The following is a 27718-nucleotide window of genomic DNA, read 5'->3' as shown; positions in this document are numbered from 1 at the left end:
GGTTCGATTTCAATGATGATATTTTGTCAAAAATGTTGACATTCGAAAAAGATTCAACGCCAAAACCGACGTCAATTTTTCCAGTAATGAACTTACTACCTAGATTTGTGAACCCAGATAACTTCAAACTTATGCAAGAAATCGATAATCAGTGGCGACTTTATTGCCAGTCGGAGTTAAATGCAGATGTCAATAATGAAACAGTTATTGACAAATATTGGTACAAAATTTCCCAAATTCGTGATGGATCTAATATGTTCATGTTTGAAGAATTGGGAAATTTTGTATTGAATTTACTATAAATATTTGACGCGTCCAGATATTTTCATGTTTTCATAATGGACATATTTGAAGATATATTATTTGAAGAGGAAGATGAGATAGATGTTATAAATATTGTGGAAAACTCAAGAAGACCACGACTTTTTCTACCGCGAATCGACACCATGGACATTTGGATAGACCAGGAATTTATCAGTAGGTTAAGGATGTCGAAAGCATCTGTAGAGGTATTAATTCAAGAAATTGGCCTAAATTTGCATAGGAATACGACACAGTGACTTTTGTGAGTTTTTTTTCATTAAAACAATTAATAATAATGATACATTATCCTTGAGTGAGCGAGCCCATGCCACGGCTTCACTTTTCTTGGATTCCAGAATGTCCTTATGGATTTTCACCAGACGTGAAATATCCTCCACTTCCTGCTTGGAAAAATTGGATGACCTCCTGTTAGTATGGCTCCCGCATTCCATTTTATTACAAAGTCAGATTATGAACTTATCAACAAATTGCATATGGCATTTACGTCAATGTCCGACGGCAGGTCAATTTCAATTCACTTGTCACTTGTCAATGTTGTCGTGTCTACGAGTCTTCAACTGGAAGATATACAAAAGATATTTTAGCATTTTATCTGTTTAAACCTGAGTTCAAATATAAGATTGAACCCAAGTTTAAACTAAACTATAAACGAGACCCATACAACCGGCCCTAAACAGGATAAAGATGAAAATGTTGATATTAATTTCGATACCAAATAATTTCGGACTAGATTTAGGTTTTTGTGATATTTTTTTGTTATCTGTTTTTCATTTGATTATATATAAATAGAAATGAGTGCGGCGTTTTTTTTTTCAAAACAACAAAACAAAGAAAATTGTAACATAATTTTCAAGAGAAATCGATAATTTTGGCAGCTCTGCACGATAATTTCTTCATCAGCTAGTGGCAACACTGATCAGTGGTCTGTGGAAGTGTGGCTGGTGGAAGTGGAAGCAAGCAATTGTAATATCCAGGAGGGGAGGACTGACAAGGTGGAAAATAAAATTTAGATTTTATTTTTCAGGGAGAATATTCAAAAAATATTGTAGAAATGAATGGCCCAATAAAAATGTATCGAACGACACAAATTATAAAGCACGATTTACCCGTGGAATTGCCAAAATGTATGTATGCTTTGAAAAATATCCATTCAAACTCCAAAAGTGATTGTGGAAGTAACGAAGACCACGCTAAAGCATCGAACAAAAAATTGGATATTTTCGACCAGGTTAAGCAGTTTTTGAAGGTTTTATTCGTTTTCGTTATTACATTTGTGTTCATTAACTAATGGAAACGTCTAGAGTTGTTGAATTTATATATTTTGCTGAAAAACAAATCTAGACAGCTCCATAACCATCAATAAGAGTAGAAGAGGTTATCTTATTTTGAGATCATTAAAATTTAAATGTTTGTGCATATGCATTTCGTTGGAAGACGTGGCTTTTTAGGAACTTATCTATAATCTCACATGAAGATGATGATCTTCCAAAGAGAGAGGAAACATTTTACAAATAACAGTAAAATCTCTTCAATCAATGTTGTTTTTTTGAGATACAAATGGGAAGAAAGAACTCATCTGAAATAACTATATTTACTTATCAACATTCATAAATCACTTGAAATTGGAACTTTACACCAGAGAAGATGAAGGAAAAAGTATTGATCTACTTTCCACTTATATGAATAGCTCACTCTCAAACTGGACCGAAGTTCATGTTGAACTTTCAATTTTCTCATCAGCTCAAATAAGATTTCATATAAATTCTTACATGCTTCTTTCCCAAAGAAATGTAAATTCCTAGAGACTGATTAGGATCGTAAATAATTTTTTGGGAAATATCAGTGTTTACAAAAATCTTTTTTGTTTTTTTTTCTTTTACATTAATTGAAAGCCGAAACATGATTTTGCAAACATTAATCACTTTCGAAAATGATATTCATATGGATAGAAACAGGGTAACTATTAGATATGATAAAAGGGTGGACAGTTAATAAAATACTTTGACCACATTGGTGGGAGAGAAACCTAAGAGAATAACGGGCCTTTCTAAGTTTATTACATAAGTGGTCAATATGTGTCCTCCATTGAAGTTTGTCATCAAAAACAACACCTAACATTTTTATCGAGGTTCAATTCTAAAGCAGTATCAATAAACAGATTCAACCCATAATGTTGCCCAGTAATGGGGTGACATGTTCACCATATGGTATACAGCATACAAATCGTATGCAGGCATTTTGTATACGTTGTAACTTCTGTTTGTTATATTGCCGCATAAAATTGTAATACACCGAACAACAATACTCGATATGGGGGTAAATAAGAGTTTGTTTGTTAAAGTATCAGTTATCTTCTGATAACTGATACTTGAATTTATACAGCGATTTGAGTTTGAAGAATGATACTTTGAAAATGTTTGTCACATGTTCGTGGAAAGACAAAGAGCTATCTATGGTTACGCCAAGATTTTTAGCACTGTCTACCCAGTCAATGTCTGCGTTATCGAGAGCGAGCCTAAAGTTACACTGAGTTTCTACTATTTGACTTCGAGACCCTATGCATAAGGCCAAAGTTTTATTTTGATTGATTTTCAGTCCATGATTCTCCGAGTAAAGGAATGTTTTGTGCAAATCTGTGTTTATATTGGCCGCTGTATATCATCTGCGTATGGATGTACTTGACAATGTGATAAGAAAGGGGGGTAATCAAAAATAAACACTGAAAACATCAGCAGGCGCGCGTGTTGATAAAAAAATACTTTTTTAAATAATGAAATACATGTAAAGTGAGTTCGAATTATATCAAGGAGGTTACATACAGCGCCATCTGCTCGCGAATAGATCAAGCAATAATGTCGATATATCAAGGAGGTTACACAAGTGAAGCTAATAAAAGCGTGTTAATTAATTAATTAATTAAAAAGAAAATCGCAAAACACTTCTATCTTTCATACCTCTCACCAACAAATTAAACATGCTAGACAACTGAAACTGTGAACCAACATGATTCAATCGAACATATATAATGCTAGAATTCATCGATTCATTTAAAGATTTCCAATCCAGAATAAACAACACGTTGGTGGAATGGCAGAATTGGAGGCTAAACAAGAGAAGATTTTGACGCAACTGGCAGAGCTCAAGCAACAAATTCTCACCCTAAGAAGTTCACTATCGTTGGCCACACCTGCTCCTTCTAAGGTATAACTACACTAATTCTTGGATCGAATTATAGTCCTTATTTTCACAGATGACGCCTCTGAAGACGAACCTTCAAGACATCGTTATAAACGCAAGTCCGACAAATCCACCCTACTCCCTAGAAATCATACAGAAACTCTTTCAAGACAGGGTTGGTTTGGTTTTCACGACTCATTTGCATTCCAGCATTTCGTCCCTTACGGAAGAAGCTGAGAAACTTCAGACTAGTCTTGTTAACTTCACTCCAAAAACCGGCGTTCCAGTTATGAATGTCAGGCTTATCTGGAAAAATGGTGAGGAACTTTTCGTTTGCTGTGTATTAATTTTAAGTATTTTCTATTCACTTCAATCAATAATTTTCCATTCATTTGAAATATACTATTTTTTTTATTCATAAACATAATACAGCCCACCAAAAAAAAAATTTGTCTTGCTGCCAAAAAAAAATCAACTGATTTTGGTTAAATCATCTGTGCTGATTCCAAAAATACAAACCTTTTCTTTGTACCAGCTCTAGTTTTCGAGATATAACATACTCATCAAATACTTAAATATTCTTACATTTCTGCATATTCCACCACTATAATTGCAATATGTTTTTAAACAAACTCAACAAATTCTAAGACAAATTTATTTATTTATTTATTTATTTATTCATCAACGGGTAACACCCAATTAGGTTTAAGAGATTTCACAATAAATTATATGAATACAACAAATAATTACATCTAACTCACTTGCTAAAAGTAAAACTAATTTATTAATAAAAAAAATAACAGTGAGAAAATAAATTTACTGAATTGAATTAAGATAAGGAAAATTCAATAATTGAAGATGTTTATGTTTATATTTACTACCATTTATAATTTATTTCTGAGCGAGCGTAATGCAAACTCAAACTTTGTTTCGTTCAATGAAAAGAAGTCCAGATCGACTTTATTTCCACCAATAGCAACTCTAGACAGGGAAGAATCTTTACCGTAGTTACAACGATGAAAATCTATTGCAAATGTTTCTGTATTCCTTGTACTTCTAGAAGGAACATGTAAGCCAATTTGCGCTAGCAATGCAGGGCAGTTAATAAGAGAATTTAATAACTGGAATAAGAGTTTTAAGTCAGTTTTCACTCTACGACTACTTAGATTCATTATATCTGCAAACCTACGAATATCATCTAATGAATGGTCCTTCAAGGGCATTTTTAACTTGAACGCCAAAAATTTAGGAAATTTGTTTTGTAACCGTTCAATGTTAAGTGCAGGACTTTCATAGGTGGGTGACCATATGGAACTGCAATAATCTAAAACTGATCTTACCAGGGTGAAATACAGCATTTTCATACATTCAGTATTAGAGAAGTCCTTGGAAGTACGACAAATGAAGCCTAGCATTTTTGTTGCTTTGTTTATAATGTAATTATAATGTAGATGAAAGTCCAGTTTTTTATCCATAACTACTCCTAAAGAAAACCAAAGTGAATTTTGGAGAAAGTGACACTAAAGAGGATTTTGGTATCGAAAGGAAAGTGTGGCTATACTTGTACAGGATTAAGAGGCACATAACTGCTGAAAAGATTGAAAAGTACATAAAAAATCAAACTATTTTTAAAGATGCTGACATAATTGTGAAGGAACTTCCAACAGAAGAAACTAAAAGTAAATGTTTCATGTTTGGTATCAATTTTGACTTCATGGAAGAAATATACAAACCATCTGCCTGGCCAAGAAGTGTTGCTTTTAAAAGATTCAATTTTCAAAGATTTAAAAACTATCAACAAAATGAGGATTTTTAGACAAATCCCCAACTACAACCAATTACAAAAAAATTAAATATTTCTCACTATTTCACCAAAATGTACAATTCATGGGTAACAGTATTCCCAAATTAAAGAAATTTCTGGAAGAAAACGATGATATTCAATTTTTATGCATAACCGAACGAACATTGGAAAACTGAAGATCCACTGAAAATATTGAAAGTTGAAAACTTCGAATTGGTATCATGGTACTGTCGAGGACCTAACAAACATGGAGGAGCAGCAATATACTGTCAATAGGGAATGAAATATAAACAAAGGAAAAAACTGAATGAAATGTCCGTGGGTGACGAATTTGAGTGTGCGACTATCGAAATGTCACTTGATAAAAGTATTTTGATTATAGTGTCGATTTATAGACCCCCTAGCGCTTCTGTGGATGTGTTTCTGAGCAGAGCAGAAGAATTTTTGAGTACCATAATCCAAGAGAATAAATTTATTATCATAGCAGGAGACTTCAACATAGAAATGAAGGATATAAATAAAACAGGTGAAGATATGCTATCACTGTTTCAGTCTTTTGGCTTGAAGCAAACAATAAATGAATACACGAGAATAACATACTCTACAAAAAGCTGCATTGATAATATATTTACTAACCTAAATAATTGTAAAACAAAAATTGTTGAAACTCATATTTCAGATCACAATGCACAAATAATGAGCTTCACAGGCAATTTAATGAAAGCAGATAACACCACCTGTCTCAGATTTTTCAACAAACAGAATAAAATTAACTTCACTAACAGGCTAAAGGAACAAAATTGGGTTGAAGCATACAGTCATACCATATCATCAGTTGACTTGCAATGGAATTCTTTCATTAGTAATTTCATAAATATATTTAATGAATGTTTTCCTCTCAAAAAGGTGCCAGTAAAACAAGACAATAAGAAAACCATGGTAAATGATGAAGTACTTAAGTATAAACATAGATTAGATATTTTACTAATTCTCTCAAGAAATGTCCCAATTTTCAAAGAGCAGTATAATAAAGCAAAAATTGAATATGACAATCTTTTAATAAAAGCAAAAAAAGACTTGTATCACAAAAAAATTCAGGAGTCTGATAACAAAACAAAAGTGCATGTGGAGTATATGTAAAGAATTGACAGGGAAAAACAACATTTCAGAATGTAAAATTAAAGGAAAACCTGAAGTAATCACAGCGGAATACAATAAATATTTATTGAACATTATACCCCAAATGATGAAAGATATTCCTGATGTTCCATCTTTCAATAATATTACAGAAAATGATAAGTCGCTATACTTAAAAAAAGTTACACCAAATCATATCATAGAATTAGGACATAAAATAAAAAATAAACAAAGTAGTGGAGATGATGAAATACCTACTTCACTAATGAAAGAGAATATGGTTTACATAAAAGAAGTCCTATCTTATATCATAAACAACTCTTTGAAATTTGGGATATTTCCCAACACAACTGAAGCTGTCTTTGGTGAAACCTATTGACAAAAAGGGTGATGTGGAAGTGATGGAAAATTACAGACCCATAAGTATACCACCAAGTTTTGCGAAAATATTTGAATTGGCATATTGTACACAATTAATTGACTTCTTTAATGAATGCAACATGTTTAGTAAAAATCAACATGGGTATATCCAAGGAAGGTCAACAATGTCGGCCATTTTTCAGTTCACTCAAAATATATTATATTTCACGGAAAAAAGTCACTAGCCTTGGAAATGTTTTTGGACCTTTCCAAGGCTTATGATTGTTTGGATAGAAACCTGTTGATGGTTAAACTAGAGAGATATGGTGTTAGAGGGAATGCTCTTAAATGGGTTAAATCTTATCTCACTGAACGAACTCAAAGAGTGTGCATTAAGAATCAAGGAAAAATGTATAAATCTGAAATACCATCATCAAATATCGGAATACCACAGGGTAGTATTATGGGTCCAATATTTTTCATAATTTTCATGAATAATCTATGTGCAACTAGTATTGAAAAAGATCAGTTTATTACAAATTATGCTGATGACACAAACCTTTTATGCGGAGGTGATAATTTTCCTGATCTTATGCAAAATGCAAGTAATCTATTTGGCGGTACCAAACATTGGTTTGAAAGTAATAAATTGATTCTTAATGAATCAAAAACTAATACGAAAAAGAATCATAATACAAAAAAAATTGGAATCAATGCAAAGTATGGCCTCCGCGCTGGTTTATTACGGCCCTACATCTATCGCGCATCGACAAAATGAGGTTGTCAATGTCTTGTTGAGGTACATTTGCCCATTCAACGATTAAAAACTCTCTCGATTGAAACGTTGTGTGAATGTTCCCCATATGCGGAGTATTTCTTCGTTGAAGCATGTCCCACACATGCTCGATGGGATTCAGGTCTGGTGATTGTGCTGGCCATGGCAATACATCAACTCCTTCGTTGGTGAGCCAGTCAGTCACTAGACGCGCGACATGTGGACGAGCATTATCGTGCATTAGGTGGAAGTTTTCACCAACAGCACCAGCAAACGGACGGACTATAGGTAGAAGAATGGTGTCGAGGTACTGTCGAGCTGTGAGGGAGCGATTTGGAAAAACGAGATCGGTTCTGCCGCCGATCATGATTCCGCCCCTTAGCATTACTGTACCACCTCTGTATGTGTGGACTTCCTGGACGTGTCTCAAACGTTCATTATTTCCAGGTGGTCTCCACAGTCTTACTCGACGAGAATCTGGATGAAATCCAAATCTGGTTTCGTCTGTAAACAAAACTGTGGCCCAATCATTTGCATCCCAGTTTTGATGTTCTTTACACCACTCTAATCTTCTACCGCGATTGCCTCTCGACAAAGGTGGACATCTAAGTGGCCTTCTGTTGTGGAGATCTGCTTCATGCAGTTGATTTCTGACAGTATCACGACCAACGGTTACCTGGTGCGTCTGCTACAACACGTTAACCAACTCAGGTGCTGTGATTGTCGGTTGTCTTCTTGCGGTTAAGACCAAAAATCGGTCTTGAACTGCAGTTGTAGCGCGTCCTCGCCCTGGATGTTGTTCGGCTGGACTGCCAGTTTCACGGAAACGCCGCCACAATCGACTGATAACACTTTGGGAGACCCCCAAACGAAGAGTTACATCATTTTGTTGCATGCCACCTTGAAGAAGCCCTACAGCTCTATTCATCTCAGCCAATGGTAAGTGATGGCGTTCCATGTTAAAGCACAATATTTCCAGTTTAATTGCTGAGCAAGAACTGCATAGAATGTACAAACTCGACACTTTCAGATTATTCATTCTAGCCGAAAACCTACAGTTTGTAAAAAACTTGATAAAAGATTAGTTACCGTTTTTGCAGGCTTTGTTCAACCCATAAAAATCTACAGGGTGGTCGAGTGTACCAATTTAATCGAAATTAAACGACCTCATGCATTTATTTTTATGATATTTAGTATGTTATAAAAATATCCCTAAACTTTTCCAATGTGTGTATTATGAATAAAGATGACGGACCAAATAGCATACCGTATAGCTTGTTAGTAATAATAGTAGTACATAATCAATAAATAAACCTTGTTGGCATAATTAGTGGGTATAATTGTTTACCTGCACTCTAGTTTTGTGTAAGGTATATATAACTCACAGCTATACATAACTCACATATGTGTAAACTAACACACAAATAGTGTATTGGTGTACACAGTGTATTAGCATATACATGGATTTTATCACCAGTATACTAAGTTTGTATCTGTTGTATGCTATTTAATTGTACACAATTCATATTTTATGTAATTCCCATAAGCTTACCTTGGTTTATATTCTTGTTGACGTTCACAATCCATGTCTATGGAAGATGTGTTTAGTATATATACCTTATACATTTTACATTTCATTTTATGTATTTCCATATCAAATCCATGTAATAGTGGCAATGAAGGGGAAAATAAATCTCTATCTACCTATCTATCTATTCACTGAATAAATATAGTTAAAAAAAACTAAAAAACACGCTTTTAAAGAACAACGAATTCAAAAGTTAAAAATATATTTTTTTAAATAAGCCTGATATACAAAAATATGGCACAAAGCGCTCACGCTTTTTTCACAATAATACTAATATTTTTCGATCGTTATTGTTTTAAGCTTATTTAAAAAAAGTATTTCTAACTTTTCAGTTCGATGTTCTTTAAAAGCGTTGTAATTATTTTTTTAATATGGTGTAATTATAATTGTAAATTATATCGATTATTTTTTCACCAGTGTATTGACGTGTGCATAAATTTATATTTCAGTAGGAGTGACTAATATTATTATGTCCCTGTTATAAAGTCAAGTCTTTTTCTATATTACTGAGGACTTCAATACGTCCATTTTTTTTTTTTAGGGTACTTTTGAAAAAACTGAAACAATAAACAATTAGAAGTTCATTACTTGGTTAGTGAAACACACTTCTAGAAGTGTGTTCCAGTCCATTAAAAAATATTTTAGTTGTTATTTCTTTATAGTGCTCGGCTGTTTCATTGAAAATGTTTTTTTTTGCAGTTGGTAATAATTTGGAACTACTGGTAACTCCTCTTCCGATTTTGGGTGAAGTTAATCTCTTGAGGTATTTGGTCAGAGTCACCGAAGCACCTTTGAATTACGATTCCGATCAAGATTTTCACGAAATTGATTCTCTATTGGATTCCGCCTATATGGTGGTAAAGTCCAGAACTAAAACAGAAAGGACCAGCTTCTTGCAGTTTCTAAACAAGTCTCTAGGAAAGTCGCAGTGGCTAGCCGGAAGAACCACTGCTAGTATAGCCGATATAGCTGCATATTCTGCCATTAAACAAGTTTCGAACGCAGCTGAAATGACTGTTAATTTAGGTAAATGGTTCCAACGATGTGAAACCCTTGTTTAGTCTCAATGAATAAAGAGCTCAACAGTCTTAACTTATTTATTTATCCTTAATGTCAATAACGTTTCCAATTCATTGATTTCTGGAGTATTTTACTCTTCTGTTTGTCCATAAAATCGTTTGATATCCATTTAGTTGAAGAACTCTGGGTCTTGTAAAAAACAGAATGTAACAGGATGTACGAGGTGTGTTCAAATAATAAGGTGAATTTAAATTTTCATCTTCCTCTTGATGATGATCACTTCGTAGTCGAAACACGTGTCGAGGTGTTAAAATAACGGTTTGGTGTTGAAAAAAAAACAGTAATATTCAGCACGTTTATAAATAAATACATAATATGATGTTATAATAATAATGATAATTATTATTATTGATACAGTAATCGCTACTTTCGCACAGGCACCGCTCTGAGAGCGCCATAAGGATTTACCTGTAGTGCTTGTGTTTTGGCCTTTAAAAAGAAGTCACGTGCATTCAGGGAAAGTCACAGTAAGTAAAAAGAGTACATTTTGAAAAATATTTAAAAAAATATCAAAATTATATTGAAGGATAGTGGTAGTACCTGGGTCAAACTATGACTGAGTAATTTTTGTATAAATGTATAAATAAATAAAAACACTACAAAGTTAAGGAAAGGGAAAAAATACATTATATATATAATGTAATGTACCGAGCCTATTGATGGACGCAAAATGATGCTGAGGATATATATATATATATATATATATATATATATATATATATATATATATATATATATATATATATATATATATATATATATATATATATACATCGGAAAAGTCTAGGGATATTTTTAAAAATGGCAATAATTTTTTTTTAGATCGCTTTAGGGAATAAAAAGTTGACGGGTGATTATTAAACGAATGTAACTTACAACAAAATTTATTAAATTTTCAAAAATACTGAGTGCGCATATAAGCAAAACTAAAAAAAATATGGCTCTTCTTTGGCACCCCGAAAAAAAATCATAATACAAAAAAAATTGGAATTAGTACAAAGTATGGCCTCCACGCTGGTTTATTACGGCCCTACATCTATCGTGCATCGGCAAAATGAGATTGTCAATGTCTTGTTGAGGTACATTTGCCCATTCGGCGATTAAAAGCTCTCTCAATTGAAACGTTGTGTGAATGTTCCCCATATGCGGAGTAATTCTTCGTTGAATCATGTCCCACACATGCTCGATGGGATTCAGGTCCGGTGATTGTGCTGGCCATGGCAATACATCAACTCCTTCGTTGGTGAGCCAGTCAGTCACTAGACGCGCGACATGTGGACGAGCATTATCATGCATTAGGTGGAAGTTTTCACCAACAGCACCAGCAAACGGACGGACGATAGGTAGAAGAATGGTGTCGAGGTACTGTCGAGCTGTGAGGGAGCGATTTGGAAAAACGAGATCGGTTCTGCCGCCGATCATGATTCCGCCCCATAGCATTACTGTACCACCTCTGTATGTGTGGACTTCCTGGACGTGTCTCAAACGTTCATTATTTCCAGGTCGTCTCCACAGTCTTACTCGACGAGAATCTGGATGAAATCCAAATCTGGATTCGTCTGTAAACAAAACTGTGGCCCAATCATTTGCATCCCAGTTTTGATGTACTTGACACCACTCTAATCTTCTACCGCGATTGTCTCTCGATAAAGGTGGACATCTAAGTGGCCTTCTGTTGTGGAGATCTGCTTCATGCAGTCGATTTCTGACAGTATCACGACCAATGGTTATCTAGTGGGTCTGCTGCAACACGTTAACCAACTCAGGTGCTGTGATTGTCGGTTGTCTTCTTGCGGTTAAGACCAAAAATCGGTCTTGAACTGCAGTTGTAGCGCGTCCTCGCCCTGGATATTGTTCGGCTGGACTGCCAGTTTCACGGAAACGCCACCACAATTGACTGATAACACTTTGGGAGACCCCCAAACGAAGAGCTACATCATTTTGTCGCATGCCACCTTGAAGAAGCCCTACAGCTCTATTCATCTCAGGCAATGGTAAGTGATGGCGTTCCATGTTAAAGCACAATATTTCCAGTTTAATTGCTGAGCAAGAACTGCATAGAATGTACAAACTCGACACTTTCAGATTATTCATTTTAGCCGAAAACCTGCAGTTTGTAAAAAAACTTGATAAAAGATTAGTTACCGTTTTTGCAGGCTTTGATCAACCCATAGAAATCTACAGGGTGGTCGAGTGTACCAATTTAATCGAAAATAAACGACCTCATGCATTTATTTTTATGATATTTAGTACGTTATAAAAATATCCCTAGACTTTTCCGATATATATATATATATATATATATATATATATATATATATATATATATATATATATATATATATATATATATATATATATATATATATATATATATATATCCATAAAAAACAGAAATTTCGGAAAATGGTTTTTATTTTTTTCTGGCTTCGTTTTTCGAAGGATTCAAAAATAAATTGCACGTCCATAATGCCACATAATGCTCGATTCCTCTGAATGAGGACATTGTCTGAAGATTTAGGGCAAAGGGCAAATTTCGGATATGCAGTTGATTAGTACTTCGTCCACTAGATGGAGTGACAATTTTGTTGTTCGCTCCAACTTAAGTCGATGAATGAAATACTCTGAAAGAACTTCGATTTTCAATTATGGAATATCATTAACTTTAGGTCGATGATGATCACTATCTTGCACTGTCGAGTGGCTAAGGAGCCCGAAACCGGTCTGCAAGTATGCCTGTTCCAAAATTGAAGATCGACTCTTTCAGTTGTATTGCCAATTGTATATGCAGGAAATTTTGTGTGAAAGATTCCTGCACTGAGACGCCTGTCGGATATAATCCAACACCGTTCGTGGTATTAGCCAGTGGAGTAGTTGTTTTCTGATAGGCGTCAGTCCAATCAACCTACACAGTAGGTTCAACCTACTGTGTAGGTTAGGTTAGGTAGGTGGGTAACCTAACCTAACCACAGTAGGTTGAACAGTAGGTTCAACCTACTGTGTAGGTTGAATATTATCTATTTCTTGAAATCATGAACTAATTCAGTTGAAATAATACTATAATTGGAAAATTATATAAAAACAATTACATTGATTTTTTACTTATATTATCACATGCCTTTCATAGCTCTGTTGAAAACAAACTGATGCGTCCCTGATGCAATTCTAATGACCTAAAAAAATCACAAAGACCGCTTCAGAATGATTCGATTCGTCTACTAGACTTTCCCGACGAAAGACAGAAAACTCAGCAGAAATCAGCTTGAAGGGTCTTTATCCAGCGGAGATCATGTGGTCAGCCTCAACGGTTCCCTTACTTTTCACCTGCCATCGTGTTCTGATACCGACTCATTTCCGAAACGTATATATTCTGTTGGACAAAGTTCCGTATGGAATACAACTGTGCCTCCCACTCGTAGTGAAACCAGTCGTCGAAGCTTGCGACATTATCGAAGTTCAACCCGTTCTGCCACAGCTGTTCACTACACTCATTGAAATACGCACTGAGGTGACTGTAGTTCTCGTAATCGCGTTCAACCGTTTGGGAGGTGCAGGTATATCCCGCCTCACGACTTTTACTAGTCGCTTCCACGGGAACCCATTTCATAACCTCAACTTCTTTCTCCTCCGTGCTCATCGCTTCGATTTCTCCATCCGTGTCGATCCCTTCGTTTTCCTCTGTTTGCTCCTGCGTATCAACTTCCGCTGCGACACTGTCTAGAAGTGTTTTCCAACTGTAATTGTCGGACTTAACGATACAGTCGTATCCGAATTTAAACACGTCCTCCATTTTGAACGGAGCGTCTTCTAGTGGCAGGGAGGGGGTAGTACACTGTGGAAGTTTCTCAACATCTTGCAGAGTACCCAAAATGTCATTCAAGCTCAGTTTTGATAGTTCAGACACCTTCTCTCTCTCCTGTTTCTTCAGCATGTCCAGGTACTCCGAAATCGGGGATTCCTCCGAAATAAATCCAGCTTCATCTTTTCCATCCAAGATTTTGGAAACGTTCAGCAGCGCCATGTTTTTTGTGAACACTGCCTTCCGTTTCTGATCGTCAGAATCCATACAAGAATCTTTCCTGCCGTCTTCATTCGCTGGTCTACTGTGGGATTCACCCGCGGTTTCAATATTTTTCTGGTTCAGGAGCGTGTGAAGAATGTTATTGATGGCAGCTCTATCGCTTGCAACAGCGGTTTCTGGTGCTGCATCACCTCCTGGAGGGGGCTGCCGAGTTGAACCGCACCCAGTTCTTTCCTCCATCTCAAACTGTTGAGAGGCTAGAGACTCCAATATCGACTGAGTATCCATATTCGAAATTTGTTTCTGCACCTCCTCAACCTCATTCTTATTATCGTTCAGAATACTCAGTATCTGGGAATTATCAGCAGATTCAGCCTCGGAGCTCGTTTCTTTTTTTGATGCCGTTTTCCCGCTACCCGATTTAGAACCCTTTCCTGATTTCGATTTGCCGTTTCTTTTCGTTAAATCGTACACCCTACTCTTACTCCACAGCTCAGAATTCGAACCGATGATGTAATCAGTCCTGGCGACGATGTGTTCCTCTGAAGACAAATCAGCCTTCAGTAAATCCGATACGTTACCGGAAAAGGTAGGAAGTTTAGGTATGGACAGTGTTGAGCCTCCGATCTGCCCGAGAATTCCCTGCAGAAGACTCAACTCGGCCACTCCTGACACCAAATTAATGCAAGCCCCAAACGACCCGTAACGACCCGCCCTTCCCATTCTGTGCAGATAAGTCGTCGCTTCCAAAGGAACGTCATAATTTATAACCAGATCTACATTTGCGGCGTCGATTCCTCTCGACGTCAGATCCGTGGACAATAATATGCGGCATTCGAACTTCTTGAGGCTATTGACAGCCAACAACCGTTCGTTCTGAGTTTGCGCCGCCGATATGTAAGTGGAGTGCCACCCTTTCTGGTTCAGGAGATTACTTATGCTCTCTGCCCTCGACTGGTAATTGGAGAACACTATACACTGCGTGAAAGAGATACTGGAAAATATCTTCACCAGCTGTTCAGTTTTAACCCGCATCTGCTGAACCACATTTGTGTGAGAGTCGACGACAACAGCAAACTGCTTCAAGCCTAGAAGCAAAGGCGTCTCCAGCTCTGCCGTTACGTGTGTGGGTGAACACATGTACTCTTCTAGAAACTCTGCTAGTTCTTTAGAGTAAGTTGCACTGGTGGTTATGATTTGTTTTTTAGGGGGCGTACTGTTGTAAATTTCGTTGATGTCGTTTTGGAAACTAGACTCCATTAGTTTGTCGACCTCATCGAGTACGAAGAGATGTACGGTTTTAGTTATCAGAACGCCTTCTTTAATCAAATGTTTCAGTCTTCCAGGGGTACCAACGGCAATGTGACAATTTTTACATTTCTCCTTGTCGTCTTGGAGCGGTAGGCCCCCAATGAAGGATTCTACCTTTAATCCTAGAAAAAAGAACAGTTTATTAGGAGAAAAAATGATTCCCTTCCCCCCCACCGGTTTTCCTTTTCGCTACGGCCCTGTCTATATCAAGTTATTATAGTAAAACAAATAATGATTGAGAGTAAAGTGCGTTGTCATATCTAAATTTTACATTACCAGTTTATAGCAGAATCAAAATATAGTAAGCAGTAGAGTTGTAGGTTGTGGCAAATTATAGATATTACACAATACTAGTACGATTAAAAGGTATTATTTATGACAAAAATCAGTAATGAGCTTGTAATGAGTAATACTTATACATTTCCTGATTACCTGATTACTGATCAGTTAAAATTCATTATTTTCTGTATAGTGTTAGATATTTATTACAACTAGTGGCAACGCTGTACGCAACGATATTTCTGTCTTTGTCACTTTACCGTAACTTCCATCTCATCGTTGCAGTCCTCACTAATGTACTCGCAGCCATGAGCGTATCATTGGTTTGTGAATTATACAACGTGAATTGTACGTTTTACAGTTAATTTAGTCAGCAATCGACGTGTTGTGATAACAATTGGTGAAAATAATAGTGCTAATAAGTATTTAAGCGTTACATAATTATATTTCTACACCGTTCTCAAACTACTCAAAAAATGGGAGATATGGTCGGGCCTTCCACGTCGAAAAAGGTAAAACGGTCGGAGTCTCGGTCAGTAAGAGAAAAACAAATTGTACTGCGAGTATTTCACTGTCTTGAAAGAGATCATGAGTCACCAAAAGATGACTTTGTGCATATGTGCTGTAATTCTACGTGTGTACCTCCGAATAACCAACCGGGCATTTCTACATCATTAAGTTCCACAATTACAAAAGATAAATTAGTTGATATGTGCTCTGATTATATACTAAAATCATCGATTTACAAAATACTAAGAGAAGCAGAAATTCATGGGGTCGTACAAACGCCAAAAACTAGTAGCGGACGAAAAAAAATCACACTTGATGAAGAAGCCAAAACCAGTATACGCAGAACTATTCACAGTTTCTTTTTCAGAAATGAGCTGCCCACACTACAAACAGTTCTGGAGGCACTTAGCGATCATGAATTGGTCCCAAAAACGGGTAAAGAAACTTTTAGGAAACTTGTACACGAAATGAAATTTACGTACGGAAAAGTTGACAGGAAAAGCATTCTCATTGAACGTCAAGAAATAATAGCATGGAGAAGAAACTATCTAAGAAAAATTGACGAATTTCGGAAGCTCAAAAAAAATTGTACTTCATGGACGAAACATGGGTTAACCAAGGACATACGGTCAAAAAAGTATGGCAGGATGGTAATATAACAAGTGAACGACAAGCCTTTATTGAAGGTTTGTCAGTTGGGTTAAAACAGCCATCTGGAAAAGGTAGTCGTCTGATAGTTACGCATATAGGAAGCGACAGTGGATTTTTACCAAATGGTGAATTAATATTTAAATCTAAGAAAACAGGCGACTATCATGAAGAGATGAATGCGGAGGTGTTTGAAAAATGGTTTGAAGGCATCATTCAACTTGTGGAACCTGGGTCTGTCATCGTCATGGACAATGCCCCATACCATAGTCGACATTTAGAACCATTACCGAAACAATCATGGAAAAAAGCAGCAATTCAAGAATGGTTAATTAATAAGAACATCCAATATAACAAAGATAGTTTAAAGACAGAACTACTTCAGCTAACAAAATTACACACAGACAAATTAAAAAATTCGCAGTGGATGAAATGGCGTTAAGTCGTGGAATTACAGTTTTAAGGTTACCACCATACCACTACGAATTAAACCCAATAGAATTAATCTGGGCGCAAGTAAAAGGATATGTAGCACGAGAAAACAGAACATTTAAATTAGTGGACGTGCAACATCACCTACAAGAAGCTATTCGAACTGTTTCTGCAGAACACTGGAAGAAATGCATGCAGCATGTTTCAAAAGAGGAGCAAAAAATGTGGGACGTAGACAACCGTATTGAACACAATATTGAACCAATCATAATTCACTTTGATGATAGCGGTAGCAACAGTGACGAATCTGAGGTTGAAGATTAGACGAAAATTTGTACATTTACATTTATATTATATTCTATTATCAAAAATTTGTAATTTGTATTTTCTAGTACCCCTGACAATGAGTTTAAGTTACTCGAAAGCTTGAGAATAGTTATGAAGAGTTCACTTATCAATTGCTGCAACCCAATAGTGAAAAAAAGTTATATATATATATATATATATATATATATATATATATATATATATATATATATATATATATATATATATATATTGTTTTTTATTAATATTGTTAATTTATTTGGTACCTACTATAATTACCACGATTATTACTCCGTTTTCATAAGGCCCACCTAATGACTACAACGATTAGGTAAATTACGATATTGCAAAGTTTTAATGAAATAAATAAAAAATGTATATTAATATTTTAACTAATTGTACTAAGAATTTTTCTTTCATTCTTAACCCTCTCAAAAATTAATAAGCACGCCCCCGATTTGCTGTCAACTGGGCTTACTTCTACTCTCAATCATTATTGGTTTCAGTATATTTAATTTAACTGAGTTATGCAAAACTAGATTATAAAAATAAAAAATTTATAACGAGAGGAGACTTCAGAAACTACAAACTAACTCAAATCCTCGATGTTAGTAGGACAAATTATAATTTGTTTGCTCCCTTTTGAGAATACGAAATATTGAGTGGTTTTGAGTGTTACCAAGAAAAAATCAGATATTCTGATAATAAAATGAAGTGCATATGGAGCATATACAGTGCATTTCTTTAATGCCCCCCCTTTATTTTTTTAACGGGTCAACTCAAAAAATTGAAATTTGGGATAATGAAATTAATGCATGAATACTTTATTTTGAAGTGAAATTGACAGATGATACTTTCAAGATGGCGACTGGGCGCTATCTGGGAAAAAAATTAAATGGATCGTCAGGCAAAACCTGGAAAAGAGCTTTGACATAATACATCTTCACTTCTGAAAAAGGTAACTTTTTCACATATGTGAATGCAATTTGTTAATAATTGAAGTTTACCTTCGATATGACATCCAATGAATCCAATGACCTCTTGAATTTGAACTGCAATTTCCCGGGTTGGTGCAACAATTAAAACTTGTAATCCTTTTTTCTTCGTGATGATATTTTCTAGTGCAATTACAGAAAAAACAACTGTTTTGCCAGTACCTGATTTGGACTTCACTATCAAATCTGTAAAAAAGTGAACGATATGAACAAATGCATATAGCACAGTAATGAGAAGGAATCGAATGCCATTTTTAATAATAATAACAAGTATTTATTGCGCCATAAAATACAAAATCATACACAAAAGGACCAAGTACATTTAAAATGATATCTTGTTCATAGTATCTTTGAGACTAAGTGTAACACATAAGGAAATAATTATGGAAAAAACTTCTCGGCTGTCTAGTATACTACTACTACTATACAACTATATATACACTGCATTTCTTTAATGTTCCCCCCCTTTTATTTTTTGAAGAACTCAAAAAATTGAAATTTGGGAGAATGAAATTATAATAATAATAATAATAATAAATATGCTTTATTGTCTTAAGGGAAACTTGTTGACAAAGCTTGAGCAATAGGACAATTCATATAACTTATTAATATAAGTAAAATCGCAAGTCATAGTAGATAATAAAGAAATTTCGTTTAACTAGTAAAATGCAAACATAAGCTTAAGCAATAAGGACAATTAAATATAACTAATCAATATAAAAAATAATCAAGTTATAATATAACTTTTCGTCTAAAATCCACACATGATACATGGTCATACCATAACATATACAATAAACATGCTAAAAGGTGTCTACAAAGTATTCTTGTAGACTGTAATAGGGCTTATCTACTAAAAATTTCTTTACAGCCTTTCTAAAACGCTTGCCTGTCAAATTAGAGGACCTTACATCGACTGGCAGATGATTGTAAATTTTAGCACCATTGTAAAATATTGAATCCTTGACTGAGTTAGAGGTGGGAATTGGAAGCCTGAGGCTAAACTCCGTATTTCGAATTGAATAGGGTAAGGTCGATACATTACATCTTGATTTGTGTTTATTCACTAAGCATACTGTCTCCAAGATGAGAAGTGCAATGACAGTTAATATTTGATTATTAATAAAGAGTTATCTGCAAGAGTCTCTTGGTTTTACCTTACAGAGGTATCTTACAGCTCTTTTCTGAATAATCAATATAGAAGACAAGAGGGTTGGACAACATGCTCCCCAAAAAGGTATCCCATATCGAATTTGGGAGTCAATTGATGCATAGTAGGCCGTTTTTGCACTGCATAACACCCAGAGGAAATTTTACTTCTGAGCTGTCGGACGTGTTCTTCAAACTTAAGCCTATTATCAATCAATACACCCAAAAATGTTGTTAATGCATGGCAAAGGGGGTCTTGTGACATATCTTTTTGAAGCTCCTGACGAATACTTCACAACCCTAGAATATAAAGTCAATATCTCCACCTACTACAAAATGGCGGAACATTTAATAATTTCCTAAAGTCAAACACATTAGTATCGATATTTCTAGAAATATTCCTTTTTATCTGCCATATGGCAATTCTAACAACCCGATAAGGTTCGTGGAGTTATTTTTTGTTTATAAAAACGATAAAAAATGTGAGTACGACAATGAACATCATTGTTCAGTTAGAATATTCTCATTTAGTTTTCGGTTTTACTAGTAGAAAGGTACCACGTCAACAATCTCTAAAATGAGAACAGCAAGTGCAAATAATTGGTGAGATGGTAGTGAATCCTGAACAGTCTACTTATTCCGCCGCGAATGGTACACCAATTAACTGAAGATGACCCTGATCAAAGAACAAAATTCTGCGAAATCATGACAGAAACCATTGCAAGGCATCCTACCTATCTCCACAATATTTGCTTTAGTGACGAATGTACATTTTTTTAAACGGCAATGTTCGCAGACGAAATTGCCGTTATTGTAATGACACCAACCCTAACGTTTTCCGGGAAACACATACCCAATATCCAGGAAAAAATTAACGTTTGGGCAGGAATATTGGGAAACCATATTATAGGACCTCTATTTATTGATCAAAATTTAACAGGGGAGCTGTATTTGAATATGCTAGAAACTACTGTTGACCCTCTCATCATTGAAATCGTCAAAGCGAATCCCAATGAATTCGATATGGATATTGTATTCCAACAAGATGGAGCACCACCACATTACTCCAGACAAGTGAGAAATCATTTGGGTACTACTTTTCCCGGTCATTGTATTGGCCGTCGAGGTCATACAGAATGGCCAGCCCGCTCGCCAGATTTGAGAATGGCCAGCCCGCTCGCCAGATTTGACACCTTTGGACTTTTTTATGGAGCTATTTGAAGCAAAAGTTGTAACTGAACCTTCTTCAACATTGGATATACGACAGAGAATAATAAAAATTTGTAGAGATATTGACGTTACTGTGTTCGAAAATGTTCGGCATGAAATATCGAGCATCTTCTGAACTGACCTCAAGTGTATTACCTCATATTATGTAGTTAAATGTCAATGTATTCAGGCAATTATTAAAAGTTCCGCCATTTTGTAGTAGATCAAGATATTGACATTATATTCTAGGGTTGTGAAGCATTTGTCAGGTGCGTCAATATGGTGACTGGGGGCCAGATGGCGCCCAGTCACCATATTGACGCATATTGACCCAGATTTCATTATCCCAAATTGAAATTTTTTGAGTTGACCCGTTCGAAAAATAAAAAGAGGGGGGGGACATTAAAGAAATGCACTGTATGTGTAGGTACATATAAATCTAAATATGAAACATTCAAACACGTTACACATGATTACAAACATTTTAAAATGTGCGTCATATTGCACATGATTATTGAAAGAAGAGATGATAGAGAATGTTCCTCAATTTGGGTTATTACAGCAAATGCAAGTGTGAACAAAATAAAGTCGAGTTCAATTCATGAGTTTTTCAAATTCACTTCGAAAATTATTCAAATTGATGTTTCAAATGTTGGATTTTAATTTTCAAAGGGATTTGTTTCTAATTCACATATTGGCAACAGCGCCTATATCAAGTTGAAATAATTTATACGTACCTAGATATTCTACTTTAAAAAAGGACAATTATCTTTATAAATCAACAATTAAGGCAAAATATAAATTATAGTTCAATACCACCTACACAAGCCACATAAACAACAGTTGTTTTGTTATTTATTTATATAGAGGAAGATAGGTTACGTGCACAAAACGTCATAAGTCACAGAATGTCTCAGAACTCGGAACATAAGTAAACAGAACAGCACGCCTCAGAAATATGTCATCTTTGTTTGTCTCATACAGGTAACAGATTCATTGTCCTTTATTAGCTATAACCGATGTTGCCAAATGGTAAAATAGAAACGAATCCCTTTAAATGTTGAATGCATTATTTCATTCCTCTTTTTTAAGTATTTAAATAATTTTTTAAAGAAAAAGGTTGAAATGATAAGTTTAAAATGCGTTGTTTTAGAGATATTTTATAAAAACTACTTGATTTTCGTCAGGAGGAACATTCCCCATTCCTACAAGTAAATAGCGCATTCAGGTTCCATCAGGGGTACCGCAGGGATCCCATATGGGCCCACTGCTGTTCAACTTGTTTGTATCGGACATAGAGTTTGTTTTCAAATATTCAGAAATTCTTATTTTTGCCTATGATCTCAAACTTTATCGAACAATTACTTGCTGAATTATTTCAAAAAGATCTCGAAGCTTTTTCCATGTGGTGTAGAAATAATTTGTTAGAGGTAAACATCGATAAGTGTCAAATCATTACGTTCGCTAAAATTAGAAGTCCAATATTCATTGAATATACATTAAATAATATAGCTCTTGAAAGAGAAACATTTATTCGTGATCTGGGAGTTAAATTTGAGAGCGAAATTAATTTTAATCTTCAATTATCAGAAATTGTAGAAAAAAGTCTCAAAATGCTAGGTTATTATTATTATTATTCAATTAAAACAAAAAAGATTTTATATTGTACTTTCGTAAGATTCTTTCTTGAATATTGTTCGGTTATATGGGACCCATACTATATTGTAAATATCGATTTGATGAGAATGTTCAAAAGAAATTCTTAAGGAATTGTGCTTTTCACTTTGGTATTCAACGAAAAGAATATGAGTACAGTCAACTTTTAACCAAGTTAAATATAAAATCAATGGAAGATAGGAGAATTTCTATGAACTTGAGTTTCCTCTTCAAATTAATAAATAGTGAGATAAACTGTCCAGAACTACTTCAACTAATAAATTTTCATATCAAACAAAAAAATACAAGAAATCATGACATTTTTCATATACATTTTTTCCATACCAATTATGCTTTGAACAGTCCGATTCCTCATATTCTGAAGCTGGGAAATCAATATAATAACTGAGATCTGTTTAATGTATCACTTCAGGTCTTTAAAAATCAATGGAAAAGGCTATAGCGTTTTCGAAGCTTTTCTTTACCTCACCATTTTCTTTGTAAGTACCAGATTTCTTACATCTTCTTCCTTGTGAGTACCAGAATTGTTTCATCTTTTAATAATGTAGTCACATAAGGATTTATTAATATTTTGTATTTCACACTTCACTAAATGTTTTGTAAAATTGTAAATGTAATGTAGACACCAGACATGAGCATTCAAAAATACTTTGTAGTTCTTCACACTTTGTTAAATATGTTTTTGTAAACTGGCTGTGCCATTGAATAAATAAATAAGTACTGTAGGGCTCTATATTACATAAGAATTTTCTTATAGATTTCAGAAATCTTAGCAACGACAATATCTTTTATGGTTTTCAGAAGATTATTATAAAATTTCATTCCAATATAGATATTGCTACGTTCATATAGGGATTTTGCATGGGTGATGAGAAGTCTATTTTTCATCTTATCTCATAAATATGCGTTTAGCGATGTATGTCAAAATGGCCTAGACGATTGATGACAAATTTTATTGATTCATAGATATAGATTGCCGACACAGTAGGTAGTTTATTGATCTTAAAGGCTCCTCTGCTTGGAAACACTGGGTTAGTGAATATTGAGTAAAATTGGAGCCGAATAATTTTGTCGTTACTGTGAAGTTATATTAAAGAAGTAATGGTTTCAGGGCCATAGCTATATTGAAAATATCTTATAGAATTTGTTAAAAATATTTTCAAAGTCACATCTGATGATCTGTCAATAATAGATTCAACAATTTACAGAATATTGCTTCCACAGGGACTCAGCCCCAAAACATACTTTGAAGTAGAGTAATTCGTTTTATTGGTGAGCCCTCATTCACAATGTTTTTGGTAGAAAAGTTTAAGATCTCTCCCAATAGTACAAATAATTTCATGGGTAGATTTCTACATAGATTTCCTTCACCCTTTTATTACCAATTTATCCAGACCAGCCGATTGTTCGTCAGACACTTCTTATACGTTACTCGTTCCTAGTGAAATGACTTAAAATATAATGAGGACTTTAAAAACCAATCATATCTTACCAAATCCACATCGGCCTATTGGAATTGCCTTCAACTGAATGGGAGAAGGCTTTTTAAAGCCCGTTTCAGTTAAACCTTTCAGTACGTTTTCAGATAAAAAAAGAGATTCAAAAGTTACACTTTCCACAGTAATAACATCTCTCGTCCTGGAATTGTCATCCGAAGATTGTGCTAAAACTTGAGCCATTTTAATGGTAATTACTTGACAACAAAAAACTTTTTAAAGTGAAAAATTGTTAGAAATATATTTTAGGTTATATTTATACTTTTTCTCTTTCTTCAGTTTCGAATTACATTGCGGCCTGAGCTGTTTGGACCATCCGGCCAATAAGTAATACAGTACGCACTGGGAACCTATTAAGAGTTTTGCTTTTACGTGGTTCTATGTATCCTCAAGTGCGAGAAATTCCTTTAAGAAGTTATTATTAGTTACAGTTAGTTATTATTATCCTCGCTATCAACGGTGAATTGGCAAGTGGTAGTGTGACGGAATTACGATCCACAGACCGTTAGTTCAAATCCAACATTTTCGTGTAATTTTTCAAGTTGAGAATGGATTATTTCTGCTACATTATGAACAGTTCAATGGATCCTAATGTATATTATTCATTTTACCGTTCTCTTCAAATCGAATGCTCACATATTGTTGCCTATTGTGAAAGTCGAAATCCAGTCAGAAGCTTTGCCTCTAATTCCGTAGTTGTAAATCATTTGACTTGTTGGTTTTGGGGTATCGACTGTATTGAGGTTTTTGTGTATTAGACATACATACTCTACAATAAAAATGTAGGTGAGGGTTAAAATGCCTTTGCTGATAAATAATGGTCTACAGAGTTCACGTATTCGAGCTTTCCACAGGTATCTAACTGCCCTTTTTTGTAGGACCCCGCATATGAACTGGGATATCATATTGGTGAATATAACCATAAAATCAAAGTGAGAATTCTTAACTTGTGATGCACTGTTTGGAATCTTTGGTGTAGTAATGAATAATACTGCAGTTGAACTCCAGGTGAAATTCTTAACTTGAATACTATGGCTCATAGAAGATTAGAATCAGATCTTACACCAATATAAGAACATATAATTTTAAATGTGGATCCAAAGAGAACAGGAGAAAAAGAAATCTTCAAAATACCCTTTTATCATACCAACTATGGCCAGAATGAATATATAGGCAGAATTTTGAGACTTGCAAATACATACAATGTAGATTTAGAACTTTTCATTTCTTCTTTGGAATGGAAAAGATAGTGAAAATATTTTAATTGGTTGGCTCATTTTTGTCTTTCTTTTTTTATTATTTTTTTCTTACAACTAACTGAAAGTTGTGGATTATTTTTAAAGTACATATGTGTGAATTTGTTAATTATTTGTAGAAAATAAGTAATGCTGTAAACAGATTGATGCCTAACCGGGGTTTGCAGGGTTTCTCTCTATGTTGTTGATATTATTCCAATAATGAAAACTACAGCTCCATAAAATACAAATAAAAATTTATTTTTGAATTGATAAATTTTAAATTATTCTAATAATTAAAACAATTGTAATTTTACACTAGTAATATTCAAATTTTTCTTCATTTTTTTATCAGACCAAAAATAAAATAATTAAAGACCGGTCCTGCTGGAGATCGCTTTTGGGCGCCTCTATTTTATTTTATTATTCAACACGGTGGTTCCCCCGTCGCATCGCTCGCTGTGAGCGACGATCAGGCGTCTCAGGGGATTCCCAACTTGATCTTCTGTGATTTCAGTGTAATAGTTTTATGGCCTTACTACTTATTATCATTATCACGCTTTTATTAGCTTCACCTGCATGTATGTTTGTAACTCTTCTTTTCATTTCATATTTATTCTTCTCGAGATCTGTATTTGACAGAAATATCGAGATTATTGCTTGATCTATTCGCGGGAGATGGCGTAAAAATAGGTTTTTTTTATAAATGACTTCTTATATAACATAACTTCTCAAAAGCAATTAAAGAAATAAAAATAAAATTCAAATCTCATTTCGAAATTCTTCTTTCTATTTTTATAACAAAATGTTTCAACCACTATAGTCTATTTAATTTTAAATATACTTTTTATTTTTGATCTAACGTCTCTAACTAGTTTTCAGTTTCTGAATTTTTATTTTCCCTATATTAACATGTGTCTTAGAATTATGTAAAAATAAATATTCACTTTGTTCTAAAATGTTTTGATATAAATCTGCCATCTGCCACAATGTGGCTAGAAAGCTAACTTTCTTTCTTTTGCTGGTCCTTTGTGTTCCGATACTTCTTCATTTCTTCTCGGTATATTTCTTGCTGTACCAAATTCCGAATGCCATACAACTGGGCCTCCCATTCATAATAAAACCATTCATTGAAGTTTTTAACATTACTGAAGTTTGCTGCACTTTTGGAAAGGTGTTCACTACATTCGTCGAAATACTTTCCATAATGTTCATACTTCACGAGGTCCTGTCCAACCGATTTGGAAATACAGGTTGGTTCAACTTTACATTTCTTACTAGGGGGTTCTACTGGGACCCACTTCATGAGTTCAACATCACCACTTTCTTCGATTTCGGCTCTTTCTTCTTCTACGCGAAACTTTTCCATTATTATATTTTGCAGATGATCGACTGTTGTAGGATTTTCCAGCACTTTTTTCCATTCCGTTCCATTTGATTGAACTATACTTTTGAAACCAAATTCAAAAAATTTGCCATCACTGATTTCGATAGTTTCATCAGCACTCCGTTTTGACAAGCGAGACATATCTTCATTGAGCAAGTTTTGCTGATTTGAACTTTCAGTCATTCTCTTTCATTCGCCAATTTTAGTGATAATTACTATTGTCCACATTAACTAGTATCACCGCAAGTAATGATTATTTCTATGGTCCAATTTGAATGGTTATTTAAATTGTCTACATCAACTAATAAATTCTAAATAATAAACATAAACAATAACAAACAGATTCTTAGATTCTTGGGTTAAGTTTTCATCTTCTTTTTTTTTCATATGTACATGTTATATCAGTGTTGCCAATGGTGAATCGTCAAATTACTACAAGTGTGTGAAAGTACCCGTTTTTTGCAAAGACCCAACATTTTCAAAAAGTCGGCGTTGTAAGATGGAAATGTATGTTAGAAACAATCAATGTGTTGCTTCAAGAATCAATCTTCTCGTTGATAAATAAGAAATGTTCGATACCTAAGCTTTTACTTCTCAAAGCTCAATTTGGGAAAATTGTCCATTTCAATTTCAAAAACCACAAATGAGTAAATTAATAGTAAGATAGTTAAACTTGCCTATTGACACATTCCACAGCAGATTATTTTAAAAGAACTCAGATGTCGTGCACAATTAGTGTATGTCCATTCTTCCAACTATATAGTAATGGAGAAAGATAAAAAAAACTGAATATGCAC

General features: G+C 34.5%; 2 protein-coding genes across 4 annotated transcripts; one reads left to right on the top strand and one right to left on the bottom strand.

Annotated features, from left to right (window-relative positions):
- Positions 1-1141: 1141 nt before the first annotated feature.
- Positions 1142-10253, top strand: AIMP2 (aaRS-interacting multifunctional protein 2). Of its 3 annotated transcripts, XM_074177687.1 has the most exons (5): positions 1142-1287; positions 1349-1570; positions 3391-3525; positions 3575-3818; positions 9865-10253. In XM_074177687.1, exons 2-5 carry the CDS (start codon positions 1376-1378, stop codon positions 10224-10226), a joined length of 936 nt encoding a protein of 311 aa, XP_074033788.1. In that variant the 5' UTR covers positions 1142-1287; positions 1349-1375; the 3' UTR covers positions 10227-10253. The 3 variants fall into 3 exon arrangements, with proteins under 3 accessions (XP_074033788.1, XP_074033789.1, XP_074033787.1); XM_074177688.1 differs by lacking the exon at positions 1142-1287 and having other exon boundaries at positions 1294-1552; XM_074177686.1 differs by lacking the exon at positions 1142-1287 and having other exon boundaries at positions 1294-1570.
- A 3033-nt stretch (positions 10254-13286) lies between these two features.
- Positions 13287-24591, bottom strand: LOC111516483 (probable ATP-dependent RNA helicase DDX20). Its single transcript, XM_023172639.2, has 3 exons — positions 24296-24591; positions 18781-18954; positions 13287-15699 (listed from the first exon to the last, which is right to left on the bottom strand). Exons 1-3 carry the CDS (start codon positions 24480-24482, stop codon positions 13559-13561), a joined length of 2502 nt encoding a protein of 833 aa, XP_023028407.2. The 5' UTR covers positions 24483-24591; the 3' UTR covers positions 13287-13558.
- Positions 24592-27718: the final 3127 nt, after the last annotated feature.

The sequence above is a fragment of the Leptinotarsa decemlineata genome, unplaced genomic scaffold (genome assembly GCF_025532065.1).
Source record: "Leptinotarsa decemlineata unplaced genomic scaffold, Ldec_3_MD MMD2_tig00003192_RagTag_RagTag, whole genome shotgun sequence".
Classification (NCBI taxonomy): Eukaryota; Metazoa; Arthropoda; class Insecta; order Coleoptera; family Chrysomelidae; genus Leptinotarsa; species Leptinotarsa decemlineata.
The sequence above is the reverse complement of the archived record's forward strand: the minus strand, read 5'-3'. Positions and strand labels throughout refer to the sequence as shown.